General features: G+C 45.8%; 3 protein-coding genes across 22 annotated transcripts in view; 2 read left to right on the forward strand and 1 right to left on the reverse strand.

The window, feature by feature from the left end:
• Positions 1–6,111, forward strand: part of PTK2 (protein tyrosine kinase 2) — a 190,477-nt gene extending 184,366 nt beyond the window's left edge. For 13 of the 19 annotated variants that reach the window (XM_032676611.1, XM_032676467.1, XM_032676476.1 and 10 more), the window contains 4 exons: positions 1,975–1,983; positions 3,310–3,465; positions 3,924–4,004; positions 4,874–6,111. In XM_032676611.1, the coding sequence (XP_032532502.1) occupies positions 1,975–1,983; positions 3,310–3,465; positions 3,924–4,004; positions 4,874–5,083 (456 nt within the window). In that variant the 3' untranslated portion in view covers positions 5,084–6,111. The remainder of the gene's footprint in view (positions 1–1,974; positions 1,984–3,309; positions 3,466–3,923; positions 4,005–4,873) is intronic. The other 6 variants (XM_032676495.1, XM_032676519.1, XM_032676577.1 and 3 more) reach the window with 2 other exon arrangements.
• A 1,165-nt stretch (positions 6,112–7,276) lies between these two features.
• RPLP1 (ribosomal protein lateral stalk subunit P1) lies at positions 7,277–8,598 on the reverse strand. The gene is made up of 4 exons (XM_032676631.1): positions 8,399–8,598; positions 8,217–8,291; positions 7,992–8,109; positions 7,277–7,398 (listed from the first exon to the last, which is right to left on the reverse strand). Exons 1-4 carry the CDS (start codon positions 8,468–8,470, stop codon positions 7,319–7,321), a joined length of 345 nt encoding a protein of 114 aa, XP_032532522.1. The 5' UTR covers positions 8,471–8,598; the 3' UTR covers positions 7,277–7,318.
• Positions 8,599–16,301: 7,703 nt separating this feature from the next.
• AGO2 (argonaute RISC catalytic component 2) overlaps positions 16,302–17,203 on the forward strand; it is a 43,958-nt gene continuing 43,056 nt past the window's right edge. For both annotated transcript variants that reach the window (XM_032688864.1, XM_032688872.1), the window contains exon 1: positions 16,302–16,558. In XM_032688864.1, the coding sequence (XP_032544755.1) occupies positions 16,528–16,558 (31 nt within the window). In that variant the 5' untranslated portion in view covers positions 16,302–16,527. The remainder of the gene's footprint in view (positions 16,559–17,203) is intronic.

Consider the following 17,203-nt stretch of genomic DNA (forward strand, 5'->3'; position numbering starts at 1 on the left):
ACCCAGGGTTCCCAGTTGCTTGCGTGGTACCTCTGACTGTTCTCAGTCAGAGGGAAGTAAGACCTGTCTGAACTGTGGTGCTTGAAGAGCTCTTGCTGCAGCACCCAGGCTCCTCAAACCCTACAAGCTCTGGGGAATAAAGAAGAGGGGAAATGGGCTGTCTGACCTGGGCTTGAGATACTTCCCTTGTGTTGTTTGATCTCCATAAATAGGCAATAAAGCCAAAATTGAAACGTGGCAGCAGTTGTGTAGCAGAGATGCTGCTGTGAAACACAGTGTCCTGCCCCTGCTGCAGTTGGTGTCCACAGAGCTGCTCCTGAGGATGTCAGGCACTTCCAAAACCATCCATCCCTCTGTGAGCTGTTCCCTGCCAGTGGGGCTCCTGTTACTTTTCTGATCTTCAGGAAAGAATGCCAAGCCTGTAGTAAAGAGAGGGAATCCACGTTGTGGTGGCCACAGCAGTTGGGATAAGTCACCCTTATTTTAGGAGCTTTGAGAAAGTACAGAAAAAGCCCAGTTTATCTAAGCATGAAATTCAAAACCTGCCATCAGAGCAGTGTGTTCAGCACAAATTGATCCCAGGCACTGCCAGCCTGTGTCTCACTCCTGCTCTTGTTCTGGGATTATTGGAATGTGTAAGAATCAGCGTAAACAGCTAGCAGTGATGAATTTGAGCAGGATTATTTATTATAAACTGATGCCAGTGCTTTTTGAGCTGCCAAGCCTCAGAAAATGTCAAAAAGCACTAACAGATGTGTTACTAAACTTGGCTTCTCTAAAGTTTCCTATCTAAATGCTGATACTGGAACATGAAAAATGTTTTCTGAAATACATCCTTTTGACAAACAAACTAAACCTGAGCAGCCAAAGACATCAGTAGTGACAAGTGAACAGGATTTGTCTACTAAATAGCTTCTTGAGTAGGAAAGAAGGGCTGACTTTATTTTTTTCTGTCAAGATTTTCTTGAAATTAGATTGTTTTATGTTCCATGAGGAAAACAGCCCGTTATTTTTTGGTATAGCTTCGTTAATGACTGCAGTCCTAAACTGAAGATGCTTCTAGGATTCATTTCAGACTCCCTTCTCTGTACACCGAGTTCAGACTCCCGTTTCAGTCTCCCTTCTCTGCAGAACACAAATGAAGAGGATTGGCACTTCTTGTCCTCAGGAGCCTTCAGGGCAGGCCCCAGGGAGCACATGGGTCTGTGTTCCTGGCTGAGGCAGTGTCAGCCAGTCCCACAAGGAAACTCAGCACTTCACAGTCTGCAGAGCAATAGTGTTGATGTTGGGGAAAACCAAAGAGAACTCAAGTGTTAAGAAATACAGCGTCCATAGTTTTGGAAGGTTAGGGCCTGGAATTCCATGGGTTGGGTATCATCTAGAGTGGGTTCTTGGTAGTTCACCCCAACTGTGATTAGTCATTGAGAATGAGAGCGGCACAGTTACATGACCATGTTTTTCCTATCATGACTTCCCAAAACAAAAAGAAAAGTTTCAGAAAGATGGCTACAACATTTTCTTAAATCCAGTGAGTACTGGATTGTTTGTGTAAAGGGCCCAGCATTCCTAGGACAGGTTGTTCCCCACCACTGCCCAGGCCCTCTGCTCCATTCACACTCTACTGCTTGCCAGACTGGCTTGCTCCTGTCCAGCTTTGCATGATGTCCTCCCATGTGTTTAGTCAGAAGGAAGCATGGGTGCATGGCAAACCCTTCCACTGCCCACACGGTGCACAGCAGGTCATTCTGTAACACACAGACCGAGAGCTAACACGAGTGACTGCCGGGAATGGTGAGGATGCGTTTCCGTTGCAGGCTTTTTAACTGGTCTCTTATTGCTACACATGTTTTGGGTTTGGTTTGGTTTGGGTTTTTTTTTTTTTTCCCCTGCTGAGTTTTATTAATATTGTTTTTCTTTTTTTCCCTTCTTTTGGTAAATTTCTTTAACCTTCCCCCACATTCTGCTCAACCATAGCCATGGAGGGTAAGCAGTGCGTGAGCGTGTGTCCGTGCCCTATTCCAAAATGTCTTTGCATGTGACTTTGCCAAATGACTTTAACTTCTCGATTGCTGAAACCAATTGGAATCACAGCCTTTCCCTGCTGATTGAGCTGATTACAGTGTTCTTTCTCCTGAAGTACTTTCTGATCAATGCACTAGATCGAATCTCTGTAATAGCTGTTGGCATCCACTTAATGAAGTGCTACGAAACGAAATCACCACATGCTAAATCCTGCACTCCTTCCTTATAGAGAAAGTCTCATCTGAGTATTTCGTAATTTCCTCAGGGCAGTATCTCAGGTGCTTCCAGAGAAACATCTCTGGAGCTGGGACCAGTCCTTAGAACCAGCAGGAACCCAGTGTGGGGGGCTGAAGCACCACAAGCCATTTCAGATTGCCAGGGTAGGCAAACCACCCTGTGACCAGGAGGAAATCAGCAGTTTTTTAACCTTCTGCTCCCACTGAGTGGTTGCTTGGGCATCCCATAGCAGGGAATAGCTATGGGAAAGTGGGATGCCTGTAGCTGTACAGTTCAGAGATACTGAGGACCTTACAGAAGAAGTTTGCAAATTTTCTTTCATTTCTGTCCCAGGATTATTTCAGTCTGTCTTGGATTTAACTCCAGACAGACTTGACTCATTGGAAGTTTTGCATGAATAAGGACTACAGGATTTTTAACCTATTAGTTTTTTTTCTGATCTATTGGAAATCAACTTTCTAAAAGCAGTCCATGTTTCCCACCTGTTTACAGGTGACACCATTTTTGTTAACCTGCTGTGGATTTTCATTAACAAAAGAATAATGTTACAGAATCATAAAATGGTTTGGGTCTGAAGGGACCTAAGATTATCTCATTACAGTTCTCTTTTCCATATCAGTGTGTTATTATGTGCTCTGACATTGCTTTGGAGCACAAAAAAAGCTCCTGGAATGAGGGACCTGATACCTATTGCCTTAACAGTGGAACTTGAACCACTTAGACATGTCAAGTACTTGGTATTCCTCATTCCTCAAATTATTCTCTTCTCTGTTGAGGGAGTTATACTGGAAGCTCTTCAGGAAAATCCTGGTAAAACTTGCCCAGTGTAATTTCACAGATCAGGTTCAGTCAGAAGAACTAAAAGAAACTTCCTTGAGATCCTAGAGCGAGTGTGCTCAGCCAGGACAGGGCACCAGTGGGACCGAGCGGGGGGGGGCTGTTGGGAATATGAGGAATGTGAGCCCTTCCCGGCCGCCTGCAGAGGTTGGGAAGCTGCTGAGCCCCATCTGCTGGGGACAGGGAGGTTCAGCAGCCGATCTCTGCTTCCAGATTCAGCCGCAGGAGATCAGTCCTCCTCCCACGGCCAACCTGGACCGCTCCAATGACAAAGTCTATGAGAATGTAACCGGGCTGGTGAAGGCAGTGATAGAGATGTCCAGTAAAATCCAGCCAGCTCCGCCCGAGGAGTACGTGCCCATGGTGAAGGTATGGAGACATTCCTAAAATTGGGGGTTATTTTTTTCCTGGATCTTCAAGTGGCGTAGGAGAAACTTTATGTGAAGCTGCAAATTAAAAGCTTTTTGTGTTTGCGGGGTGAGTGACTTGTGGTCAGAGGCTGGAGCTTTGGATCCTGTTCTCAGTATTAGGTACAACAGTGCTTTGTTCCCCAACTTGCCTGTGCTTATCCAGGGTGGTGAATTGTGCACTGTCTTCTCCATATTTTCATTTTTTTAAGGAAAACTTTGTATTAACCCTTTGGCAACTGTTTTGATGGTGAAACACGCAATTGCAGGTGGGATTTTGAAGTATCTCAGCCATGTTCTAACTCACTTCTTATCCAGATGAGGAACTTAAGTGTGTGTGCTGCCTCCTGCACTCTACAATTCTCTCGTCTATTCATTCTAAGTCTTTAAACTTTATTTCCTTAATTTTTTTTTTCTTAGGAGGTTGGTTTGGCACTAAGAACCTTACTGGCAACTGTAGATGAGACCCTCCCAGTGCTTCCTCCGAGCACCCACAGAGAGGTATGTGGTGCTCACCCGAGCTCAGCCTTTACCTTTCCACAGCCTCAGCCAGTGGGGACACATTTTGGTGCTCCCTTCTTGGCACAGGCACACATTTTGGTTCACTGAGCAGGCTGAACTCCTGAGCTATAAGTCTATGAATTTTATTAGAATTGCTACATGGACATATGTAGGCTTATATTAGTGAGGATGCTCAAACTGGATGTAAGTAATAAGGAAGGAGACATAAAGCCCAGTATTCCACGGCAGGGAGACCATTGGGGGTTAATTCAAAGTCATTGAACAGGTAATTGAGCAGAGCTTGGTGCAGCTGGAAGGTTTCCTGTAGTAACCTAGTTCTGGATGAGAAGTGACAGAGCTTTCAGTGAAGTTCATGAGTAAAACCGTTTTCTTCCAAAATCTTGGAACATATGTGATAATGAGGACAGAGAATGGTTCTGTAAGTGCCATCTAAGACAATCATCCTGGCTTAGCTATGTGGTTAAGCAATCTGTATGTGCCTTCTTGACCTGTTTTATTTTGTTGAGCTACTGCTATGCCTATAGAGCTGCTTGAGTAATAAAAAGAGTGATGATAACGGGGACCTGGAAACCCATAACAAGGTGTTAGTGCCAAGATGTGGGTTAAAATCCACTACCTGGGTCTTGGTGGTGTTTAACAGCAGGTGGCTCAGCAGCTGATCAGGGCTGCTCCTGATCTCCACCCAGGGTAGAGCAGCAGCTGCCAAATTCCATATGCTGCTCCACGTGGTGCCCACAAAACAGCCCCAGCTGCAGTCAGGGATCTCAGGCAGGAGCTGTGTCTCTGTGGCATCGCTCTGAGTGCAGTGCTCCAAACACCCCCCAGCTGACAGAACCGTCTTGTTGCAGATCGAGATGGCACAGAAGCTGCTGAACTCGGACCTGGCCGAGCTCATCAACAAGATGAAACTGGCCCAGCAGTACGTGATGACCAGCCTGCAGCAGGAGTACAAGAAGCAAATGCTGACGGCTGCTCACGCTCTGGCTGTGGATGCCAAAAACCTGCTGGATGTTATTGACCAAGCCAGACTGAAAATCAGCCAGTCCAGGCCACACTAAGCACTGAGGGAAGAGTGTCATCAGTCTCGGAATTCTGCTTGCGACAGGATGTTCTTCACCTTCCACCAGCAGTGAGGATTAACCCAGTGCAGTCCTGGCTTTCCAGCGCCTCTCGCTTCAGCAGACCTGACCGACCTCCGCTGGTTCTCTCATCGCAGCAGTTTAACCCAGTCTTTATCATAAAGCCAAGCTGGTCTGGGATTCAGAAGTGGCATCACCACAGATGAGGTTTGTACAGGAGCCCTCGGGAACTCACGGCCACGGAGTGCAGGGCCCTTTGCACCATCGCATGGAGCTGCCACAGGGTCACGATCTCGGAGCCAAAACTGTTGGAGCAGCAGATCGGAGAAAGATATTGTGAAGTGAAGAATTCGGGGAAACCTCAGGGCTGAGAATTCTTGCCCACAGTATATGAACTATCCTGACTGGAATTTTTTTTTATTAGAACACTTATGTCGCAATATGCTAATCACGATTTACAGAGAAAGAATAAAAAGCTATATTTTCAAGACTTCGGTCATTTCAAGACAAACTAAAGCCCCCTTCATCTTCCTGCCTTTTTCTTTTATGTGACTGTGTGAAGCATTTGTTTGGAACTAGCTGTAGGACACAACTGAACACTCGTCTTTTTCACCAGGATAACGTGCCAGTTCTTTTGTAGCAATGTTGTTTTCCTTGGAAGTGAAAATGCTGCTTTGTACCAGAGCAATTCAGAGCTGCATTTAGAGGAGTTCTGTAACCATCCATGTCCCCCATTTTTATATAATTTATAAAGACAGATTAAAGCCATGATGACTATTTTAAACCCACTGTAGTTAACTAACCCATCCTTTTGTCTATCTTGCCTGGGAGGAGTTACAGTAGAGCAGTGTAATTAGATTTTCCTTGGTTTTCCAGTTATGCCATCTGTTCTGTTGAAATAAAAACCACACTCCCTTTTTGCTGTTGAGGGATATAAATTATTCTCAGGAAGAATATAATAAACTGTACAGTTACTTTGACCTATTAAAAAGGTGTTACCAGTGAAACTCTGACTGTATTATTTCATGTGTGTGCACTGCAGAAGAAATCACTGAGGATTTTCTCTGCTTGGAGTTTTCCCCCCACCCTAATCCACAAGCTTTTAAGAATTCATTTATGCAGGACTTGAAGAGCAACAGATAAGCACTGAAGGAGGAAATCCCAAGATTTAGTTCTTTTGAGAAAGCAGTTTTTCCTCCAGCACAGAACAAGTCAGTGTTACCACCTGTGTAAGTGACTTGTAATTACTTTCAAAGTCCTTTAGACCTTTATAATTTATTTTCCTGGTGGAGGTTATTTTAAAAAGGGTTACTTTAAACAGTGGAGGGTTTGCAGGAGCTATTTTGGAAGCTCAGGTGAGTGCTCAGCAGCAGCACAGGAACCAAATTCTTCTATGAGTGCCTGTGTTTTTTAAAATGAGCTTCCCACAAAACTAATTCCATTTTTTTGTGAAGATGGGATAGCGCAGAGTTCATCAGTGTTTGGTTTAGATGTGGAACTACCCTCCTACACAACTTGGGAGCCCTTCTTACAGACCTGGGACATCTTGCAATGCTTAATTTTAATACTTTGGAATACACATTTGGAACAGTCTTTAATGTGTTCAATTGCTCTGGAAATTAAGTTGCTCCTTTCACAGAGCAATGTTAAATGATCCCCCACACCCACCCTCCAAACCAGTTTTCAGAGACCTTTTTTTTCTGGAATGGTAAAAAATTCTGCACCTTACACCACCTCAGGCCTTCACCTGAGAATTGCAGCCTTTTCCTGCACTGTGAAATGCATTTGATCCCTGCAGTGCCACATCTGGGCCACTCTGCTGTGTCCCATCACCAGGGACAAGGTGGGAGCTGAACTGTTGGTAAGGCTTGAACTAGAAATGTTACAGCTTGTCCTGAGCTGTAACCAGTCAAGTCTGAGCACTTCTGATAAACACCACCACATCCTGTAGCTCCAAGCTGTTGTCACATCCCATGCTCAGTGGGATTACATTCCCACCTTTGTCCATAGGTTATGGATGCAGTTAGTAGCCTTAACTCTGTTTGTGGAATACAAAAAACCTACAAGTTGTAAAGCCCCAGATTAATGCACAAAGACAGTTTTAGCAACCACAGGTAACACCCTCATGCTCCACCCACTCCCCTTCACACTGATCCACATGAGAGACAGGAGTACAAGTAGGTGTTCTTTATTACAGGCAGGTACAAAACTTAATTAGTCAAAAAGACCAAAGCCCATGTCATCATCAGATTCCTCTGATTCTTCTTTCTTTTCCTCTTCTTTCTTCTCCTCAGCTAGAAAAGGAGAAAAGAGTCAGGTTTTATGTCCATGTTATCAGCTTAGAAGTCACCTGCCACAGAAGGCTTCACATATTACTAACTGTAACATCAAGAAGCAAGACCCGAGCAGTCCTAAAAATCTAAGCCAGCAAGGCAAGGAGACCAGTGTTTGCACTACTAGGAATGTGGTTCTGTGCCTTCAAAACTAATTTCTATCAAACCTGAAAAACTTTAGAAAAGACCCTGATGACATATGGGAAGATCAGCCCTAACTCTGAGCTAACACTAATGCTGCAACACTGACTCAACGTGCAACATCAGCCTTTCCAAGGGGGAGAGTGCTTTGCTCTAGGAAGACTCACGCACAGACTGTGAGGCACAAGCCACATTAAAGCAGCGCCTGTAACTGGTCCCTCCAAAGCTGCGCATGCCCCGTCCCTGGAAGTGTTCAAGGCCGGGTTGGATGAGGCTTTGAGCAACCTCTTCTAGTGGAAACGTTCCTGCCTATGGCAGGGGGGTCGACTAGCTGACCTCTAAGCTCCCTCCCACCCCAACCCATCCCATGGATCCCCGTTTCCATGCCCCGGCCGGGCACAGCCGCCGCTCACCGGGGGCGGCTCCTCCGGCGGGCGCGGCACCTCCCGCGGGGGCGGCGGCAGCCGGGGCCCCTCCGCCGCCCGCGCCCACGTTACAGATCAGGCTCCCGATGTCGATGTTCGCCAGCGCCTGCGGAGAACAAGGAGCGGCAGCGAAGCCTCGTTAACACGGGGGGGGGGGGGGGGGGGGGAGCGCCACACGCCGCCCCAGCACAGCCCGCGGCCCCTCTCGCCCACCTTGGCGAACAGCCCCGGCCAGAATGGCTCCACGTTCACTCCGGCCGCCTTGATGAGCGCGTTGATCTTGTCCTCCTGTAACGAGAGGGTGGCGGTGAGAGCGCGCCCGGCCTGGCGCGGCGCGGCCCCTCAGGCGGCCATGCCGCGCGCCCGCCGCCGCCATCTTGTGCGGCCGTACTCACCGTCACGGTGACCTCGTCGTCGTGCAGGATGAGGGCGGAGTAGATGCAGGCGAGCTCGGAGACGGAGGCCATGGCGGGGCGCGGTGCTGGTCGCCGGGTGGTTCGGCCTTAGCTTCGTGAGAAGAACTCAGCACCTTGGGCCGCCGCGGAGCGAGAGGGGGCAGGAGGCGCGGCTTGGCTTTATAATGGCGGTGCTGTGATGTCATCGGAGACGTCACGCCTCGTGACCCGCCGCGCATGGCGGGCGCTCGCCCCTCCCCCACCCCGCCGTTCCTCACCGCCCTCACAGCGAGGAATTCATTCCCGAACATCCAATGTCCTGGAATAGCCCTCATCACCGACTCCAGCCGTTCTCCCAGCACTGTCAAGCCCACCCGTGTCCCCAAGTGCCACATCCACACGGCTTTTAAATCCCTTCAGGGGTGGGGACTCCATCACCGCCCTGGGCAGTGCCAGGGCTGGAAAACTCCTTCGGTGAAGCAATTTTCCCTAGTGTCCAAACTAATCCTCCCTGGTGCAACTTGAGGAACAAACTCACCCTCCCCCCCGCTGTTTGGGGTGTCACTGCCTCGCGAACCGTGCCATTTTCTGTAAGTTATATGTAATAGGGGAAAAAAAGGTGCAGAATGAGCCATTGGTGAAAACTTCCCACTGCCTGGCTTCTCCAGAACTCTCTACCCTGTGTAACCTGATTTCTTCCACCTGAATATGAAGAAGCATTTCTTTCTGATGTGTGTGACCGCACACTGGAACAAGTTGCCCCGAGGAATTGTGGAGTCTCCTTCACTGGAGATATTCCAGGACTGTCTGGATGCAATCCTGTGCCATGTGCTCTGGGATGACCCTGCTGGAGCAGGGGGGTTGGACCCACTGTGGTCCCTTCCAACCTGAGCTATTCTCTGATTCTGTGATTCTGATGAGCCTCAGCGAATTCCAGCATTTCGCTCCAAAGGAATAATCAGACTGTGAAAAAGAAATGATCACTCAGGTTTTTTCATATTCTTCACAGATGTGCATTTGATAAGCCTCACTCTGTGCATGGGAAGATCATGGATCCTCCTAGATCCTCCTTCTTCCTGCCAAAGCACATGAAGAACAGGGAGGTGATTTGGGACAGCCAGCATGGCTTCACCATGGGCAAGTCCTGCCTGACCAACTGAGGGGCCTTCTATGTTGGAATGACCCCATCAGTGGAGAAAGGAAGAGCTACATGTCATTTATCTGGATTTCTGTCAAGCTTTTGACACAGATCCCCACAACATCCTTCTCTCTAAATTGGAGAGAGGGATTTGATGGATAGACTGCTCAGTGGATGAGGAATCAGTCACATCCAGTCCTCGATGTCCAGCTGGATGAGTGATGAGGGGTGTCCTTCAGGGTTCCGTATTGGCACCAGAATGGTTTAATATCTTCATCAATGCCATGAGCAGGGGGATTGAGTGCACCTTCAGTGGATTTGCAGATGACTCCAAGGTGAGAGGTGTGGCTGACATGCCTGAGGGATGGGATGCCACCCAGGGTGAATGGGGCTCTGAACAACTTGATCTAGGAAAAGATGTCCCTGCTTGTTGCATTGGGGCTGGACTTTTAAAGGTCCAGCTGACCTTTAAAGGTCCCTTCCAACTCAAACCATTCTATTATAAATAAGTCAAACTTTCAAAAACAAGCTAGAACAAAATTACTTGATAATTTGCAAAAAGCTTGAAAGCTTAGAATCCTAAAATGACACTTCTCCATTACCAGCAAAGCATATCTGACACCCTGCTGTTATAATGTTCCCTCATAAAAACCTGAGGATATACTAGACCATTGAAAGTGAAAAGTGAGGTAGGCAAGAGGGACTTGACCTCTTGTATCCATCCCTTCCTAATGATCAGAAACAACTCAGAATTTCACTAAATGAAGATCTGACACTACTCACTGATGGACATGATAAATGCAGAGTCTTGCAGTGCTTGACTTGTGGGTGCTTAAGTGGGGTCACCAGCTCTGAATTTAAGCATTTACTTAAACTTCCTATTGAAGGCACAGGGCAATTGGTCTACATTTTTATACCTAACTCAAAGTAGCAAATAAATGCATCTTCCCAGTGGGATGTACTGGAACCTGTGTTGTTGTTGGGTACTTGAGGATGGGATTTCACAAATGACTTGCATGAACCTGCCTTGACTGTCCCTCACTCCAGTGTTGCCAAACCCTCCTGTGCCGGTGGTTCATGAGATGATCTGACTGGAAACTAGCAACACGGAAATAAGGTTCCTTTTCAATCAAATGAACTTGCCAATGATGCTGGCCTGGGAGATTGTGCAAACAGACAACAAAATTAAAGGTTTTGTAAACATGGTTTTATAATGGTTCTGGTAGCAACTGTGGGTAGAGCCCTTCCCAAATCTTCATTCGCAAAGCCTAGACATGATGATGATGATGATGATAATGGTTCTGGTATAACCGTCCTTAAGCTAAAAATTTTGAGACATGCTGATGCATTGTTAAAAAATAAAATATGAAGACCTAAAATTTAAACGTGACATTCACATAAGCTTAGGCTTTGGTTGGTAAAGATGTTAATTAAATGAGATTTGCCTGCATCCTTGCTTCATGGCTGTCTTGCTGCATCTATTGAGTGACACTGATAAAGCTGCTCTGTAGGAGCTCAGAATAAAGTTCTGATGAAAACAAATTGCTGTGTAATAAGAAAGCGAAAAAACCTCCAGTTGTGCTGCTTCAAAATCTTTTTGAAGCCTATGTATCTGGTCAGGATTGCTGGTTAATAAAGCTTAATTCCAAGGGAGACCAAGGGTCTAGAAATTTGCAGAGGCACATTCTTTTCACCTCTGATCCTGTAACTGTCTGTACTCTTTATTATCTACATACTTCTGTGTATTCTACAATTCCAGGGCAGTGACTTATTTCCAGGGTGATGAGGTTTAGGATGATAATACAACTGTTTTACTAGTTACAGGATTGCACAGGACTGTCTTCATAATAAATAAAACACATAACTTGGCTATGAAACTTCCCTGAAGTGGATATTTTACACTTAGAGGATGGTAAAGAGCAGTGGCAGAGATCTGGCAGGATATGCTTGTGGATTGCTTAGCAGCCAAGAAAGGAAGACATCAGCAAGATGCAGATTAACTTGTTTTGTGTCTGTGTGTATACATGCAGCATTTAAAGAATTAGAGATTCCTGTGCTGTAAGTGCTTAGAACACTGACAAATTGTGACAGTTTCAAAATTTAAAACAAAACCTCGCAATTAGTTCTCCCAATCATTATCACTACATATTCGTTCTGATGCTTTATCTGTTATTATAGCTGCATATGCAAAGCAGTCAGTCCTTAGCACTTCATCCCAAATTAGCTGTGAGTGTGCACCACTACAGAGCTGATGCCTTATTGTTAGAACATGACTGAGGTCACTGGTATTCATCGAAGCTGTCAAACTCAAGAGTTCTTCACTAAGGAGACCTGAAGTTGATAGTTCCTTTCTCTTTCCCTGCCCTCGATTAACTATTTTGTTGTTGCTTTTAATCTTCCTGAGGTGATTCTTCCTTCTTTCTTAAAAGCAAGCCTTTCTCCAGCTCTCAAGGCTTCACTTTCTCAGTGACCAAAGGCAATAGTGAGGCCTCACCTTGAATTTCGTGTTCAGATTTGAGTTCTTTACTACAGGAAAGACATTGAGGTGCTGGAGTGTGTCTGAGGAAGAGTAACAGAGCTGGGGAAGGAGCTTCCTGGAAAGGAGATTGTAGCCAAGGGGAGGTTGGTCTTTTCTCCCAAGTAACAAACAACAGGACAAGAGGAATGGCCTCAAGTTGCGCCATGGGAGGTTTAGAATGGATATTAGGAAAAATTTCTCCATAGGAAGGATTGTCAAGGATTGGAACAGGCTGCCCAGGGAAGTGATTGAGTCAACAACCCTGGAGGTATTTAGAAGACATGTAGATGTGGTACTGAGGGACATGGTTTAGTGATGCACTAGACAGGGCTAATGGTTGGACTCGATGATCTTTTCTAACCTAAGGCAACAGGTTAAATTCTTTCCAACTTCCACAGGTGAGAAGGTGTTGGTAGATAATTATAGAGACATAAAGTTGTAGAATGGTTTGGGTTAGAAGGGACCTTAAAGACCATCTCGTTCCAACCCCCCTTCCACTAGACCAGGTTGTTGGACCCCCATCCAGCCTGGCCTAAAACACTTCCAGGGATGGGGCAGACACAGCTTCTCTGGGCTGGTTTCACTCATCTAATTTGAGTCCCTGTTTATGTACTGTTAACCAGGACAGTCATCCCCTCCTGCAACTGTTTTCCACTGTTTTTTTGCAGTTGTGCCTGCTGTGCTGTACTGATCTGGTAGAGTTTAGAGTTTGATATAAGAACTGTAGACTTTCAAGTTGCTATCTTGAATTCTGTTGATGAGCAGTTTCAGGTACAGTATTTGCTTCCTTTATGTTCTTTTTAGAAACTCCTTTTCTCCTTGGATAGGTTTTTTTGGTTTTGTTTCCTTATAACAAGGTCAGTACAACACAGAACACAACTCTGATACTACTTAGAATTGTAATAATCAGTGTATGTAACACATCCCCAATAGGTGGTGCTGCATCTTTTTCATAGTGTCTAATTGCTGTATTATTGGCCCTGATCGCCTGGAAAAGTTGTCTTTTTGAGTAAACTTAAGTTTGTAATCTAATAATAATAAATGCTTTTTCAAAAAAATAAATATTGTAATTCATTTAAGAAAAGGAATCAAATGTGGCTTTGTAGCTTAGTAGTTGGAACAGTTATCTTACTGTAGAAAGACAAAAATCAGGTTTTGGTCCATCTACTGTGGATTAATTGTGATTAAATCATTAATTGTTGAAATAACAAACAGTCCCTGAGTAGGGGACCAGACCCTCAAAGTTTCTGTAGCCATATGAACACATTAGATCATAGAGCCATGGTCTTCACTTTTGTTCTGATTTTAAGCTCTTGTGCAAAGCAGAACATGACGGGTCTAATGTGCACACTCCAGGTAACATCTTAAAAGTTATAAGATGGAAAAGATAAGCTTAAATTCCCTCCAAGTCAAGAATAAAATTTACATCTTTCTGCTCTGAGTAAAAATTTTTGCCACTGTATTATTGTAAGCAATGACTACAAGACATTTAAAAACTCTGGACTTTAAAGTAATTTAGTTTTAAAAGGGAAGACTTGATACTTATAGCGATCAATATATGTTTTCTCATCAAAAGAAAAGCCATATAATTTGCCAGTAGCCTGCTTGTACATAAAATATTTTTCCCAGATTGCTGCTGCTATAAATGAGTTTTAAAAGCTGTTCCTAAATACCATCTTTGCTTTCAAAATGATTAGAACATTATCTTTTTTTTTTTCCAAAATAATGATTTCTTCCATGAGAGATATCACAGAAGATATTCTCTGAGAGTTCTGGGAAATGTCATCTTGGAATCCAGCAGTTAGGACAGGTATTGTGTCCAACAGTCACTCAATTTTTTCTTTAGAGAAACCTAATTTTAAGTGTTTAAGCAGCTGGTCTTATACTACCATATAATTGTTAATACAGCATATAAAGAACATGTTATAAAAGAATGTTGTTACAGAGCTTTCAAACCTTTCTTTCAGACCAAATCTTTTCAAGAACTGAGGCCTTTTTTGGGTGAAATTTCCCGGTAAGACATAATTAGGTTTCACTGTTCTCCAAAACATCAGTTGTCAGTGACAGAAAGCATTAGAAGTAAAGCAAGTGACATGGCCCAAAATGAATGTGTGAACAGAGGTAGAAGAGAGCTGCAACTTTCCTTCCTCAGATGCACAGAAATGATGCTGCAAGAACTCGGTACCATGAAAATATGCCTCCAGGAACAGCAGCACTTCTACATGAGAAAATAGTGCTTAAATAAAACTATTTAACCAATTTATTATTTAACTGTGCAGTCCTGCAGTTCTGTATAAACGGTGATAAACCCTTTTGCTTATGAAGTGCTAAATCCACAGGAATCAGCTTTAAATCAATACAATTATATTGCACTCTAGGACGTTCAAGGTATTAATTGCTGTTTTCAGGATCTCTATTTTTCAGGGAACTTCTGAAATCAATTTCAGAGCATCCTGTGGAGCTGGAGAGAAGTGTTGGGTATGCGTTTACTGTTTTGTAAAACCTCCCCTTGTATTTCACCTGTCTTCTGTTGCTTGTTAGTGTGTTATTTTCAAACTGCTACCAGAGTACCATAATGTACTTTTAGCCTCAGTGTTAATCAGTGCTGCTCATCAGGGTGACCAAATCACTCAAGTGGACATTTCTAGAAACCTGTCAGTGTATTTTTATGCTCTTTTTTTCTTAAATACAGGTCTAACAGGCATGATAGTCTGTGTAATCATCAGGAGAGTTATATTCCTGATTAGATTGAAGAGATTGATTTAAATAATAGTATAAAAAAAATAGATGTCGATACAGGGACTGCATGGTTTCTTCCTGTCACCTCAGCAGAAAAGCCAAATTTGCCTCAGATAACTCTCTTCTGGCTCTTGGTTTTGGGTGGTTGTGAAAAAATGTTACCCAGCTCCTCACAGAGAGGAAAACAGCAACCCCCTTGCCAGCTCCCTTGTTTATCTTTTTACTAGAGTTGCCTGGTTTTACTTTAAAACTAAAGTTGACCCATAATTTTGTCCTTTATTTGTTTATAGTTGTGGGTAAATCTTTACTTTCCAGCAACTTGAGAAGCTTGGAATGGAGACAAATCCAAAATCACTCCAGTGGAAACTCTGGTGGTGACAATGGTTTCAGGAACAGTTCACTTGAAGTGAAAGCTGAGCTGTTAATAGCAGCCCTTAAATATCTACAAGTATGACCCAAAAGGGTAAACACTTTGGAGCACTGAGATGCTTCGTTATCACTTCAAATATGAACTGATGAAGGAGGATATTAACTGGTTTGACGAACCATATGTTTGCCTTGTCCTTTGGCAGATAATATCTAGTGAAGGAATTCAGTTGAATTTGAAGGGGCTTGACTGATCTGGGGTGAAAACTGCATGAATTTATTAAAGGCTTCCACATTGCCATGGAGGAGGTGATTGAAAGGATGGATTGTGGTGCTGTACTGTAACTCTGTAGGTAACTCCTGGTGGAAATGAGCATCATTAAATTGCTCTTTGACTGCTTAGTAGGTTTAAGATTTTTTTTTCCCTCCTTTCTTCTGCTGAAAGGAAGAGGTACCACTTAGATGACTACAAAAGCATGACAGTTCCTGCAGGAACCATCATCACTGATACAGCTGAGTTTCATAGATACGACTAAAAGTATCTATGTCCATATGACGCGTATGGAGGTACAAGATCCATGAGGTGACCTGAGGTTTTCACAGCTACAGGAGAAATAAGAGAAGTGAAACAATCAAATCCAAATTTCAAGTAAACAGAGAATAGGTATGTGTAATACCGGTATCATTCCAGCATCCCTTTTAAACACGTGTAAGGAGGAGAGGTAGTGCAGAGAGCTGGAGGCTCACAGTCATTTTCCAAGGTCTCATTGAAAGCGACGGGACGAGAGGACACAGTCTTAAGCTGCGCCAGGGGAGGTTTAGGTTGGACATGAGGAAGAAATTCTTCCCAGAAAGGGTGATTTAACATTGGAATGTGCTGCCTAGGGAGGCCGTGGAGTCACCGTCCCTGGAGGTGTTTCAGGAAAGACTGGACGTGGCACTCAGTGCCATGGTCTGGCTGACACTGTTGGTGTGCGGTCACAGGTTGGACTCGGTCATCTCAGAGACCTTTTCCAACCTAACTGATCCTGTGATCCTCCTGCTTCTTCTGCTGCTCTGCTCCCGCTTCCCGCCCGCCCGGGCCGGAGGGCGGAGCGCCCCTTCCCCGTGACCCCGCGGCTCCTCCCTTCTCCCCTCCCCGCTCCTCAGTGCCGCCGAGTAACCTGGATTCCCGGCCCTCCTCCTCCTCCCTCTTTCTTTTCTTTTTTTTTTTTTTTTCCTCCTCTCCCCTTTTCTTTTCCTCCCCCCTCCCCTCCCCTTCCTCCTCCTCCTCCCCTTCCCCCGACAGCGTAGCCGGGGCTCGGGCTCGCTCCCTCCCCCGTGCCCTCCCCTGGAGCCGCCGCCGCCTCCGCCGTCGCACACGGAGACATGTACCCGGGAGCCCCCTCCGCCGGACCCGGTGAGGCTGCGACCCGGGTTTCTTTCCCTCCCCCGCTCCCCCTGGAGCGGCTTTCCCGGCCCGTGTCCGCGGGGAGCCCCGGGAGCGCTCTCCCCCCGCGGCTCGGGCCTGGCTGGAGCCGCGGCCGGGGGAGGAAGGAGGGTCAGGGCGCCGCCGCCACCTCGGGCAGGGCGGCCGCGTGTCCGGAGGCCCCTCTGAGGGGAGGCTTTCCTCCCCTGCCCCGCTCTCCCCTCCCTCTGCCGAGCCCCGGGGCCGGCGCAGCTCCCGCCGCGGAGCGGGGTCTCCATTTCCTCGCTCCCGGCTCCATCCTGGGATTCCCGGCTCGCCGCGTGTTCGGCCGCGCTGCGATAGTTGGTGTTGTGGAGGTGCGGGAGAAGCGCGTCCACATGTCGGGAGCAGCTTGGAGAGGTGATGGGCTGCCTGAGGTGTCCTCGCGCTCTGTCTGTGGTGAAATCTGGGAGTAAAAGGAAATGTGGACGTGGAAAGAAGAGTTACCAACTCGCTCAGAGACATTTAATGTTGTTTAGGGGAAATACAGGTTAATACTGCTCGAGTTTGTGCAATTCATTATGGGACAGTGTTTTAGGCTGTTTCTGTGGTGGGAATTCTTATGTACAAACTGCAGTGTTTGTGTGACCGGCACCC

This window comes from Chiroxiphia lanceolata, chromosome 1, assembly GCF_009829145.1.
Source record: "Chiroxiphia lanceolata isolate bChiLan1 chromosome 1, bChiLan1.pri, whole genome shotgun sequence".
NCBI classification, from domain to species: domain Eukaryota; kingdom Metazoa; phylum Chordata; class Aves; order Passeriformes; family Pipridae; genus Chiroxiphia; species Chiroxiphia lanceolata.

What these genes read in the sequence shown, in the direction of transcription:
- RPLP1 (XM_032676631.1), bottom strand. Translation starts at nt 8,470, where the DNA reads ATGGCCTCCGTCTCCGAGCTCGCCTGCATCTACTCCGCCCTCATCCTG. An exon ending in ACGACGAGGTCACCGTGACG is followed by an intron (nt 8,292 to 8,398) that starts GTGAGTACGGCC and finishes CTCTCGTTACAG; the next exon opens with GAGGACAAGATCAACGCGCT. An exon ending in CGCCGGAGGAGCCGCCCCCG is followed by an intron (nt 7,399 to 7,991) that starts GTGAGCGGCGGC and finishes CTCCTTTTCTAG; the next exon opens with CTGAGGAGAAGAAAGAAGAG.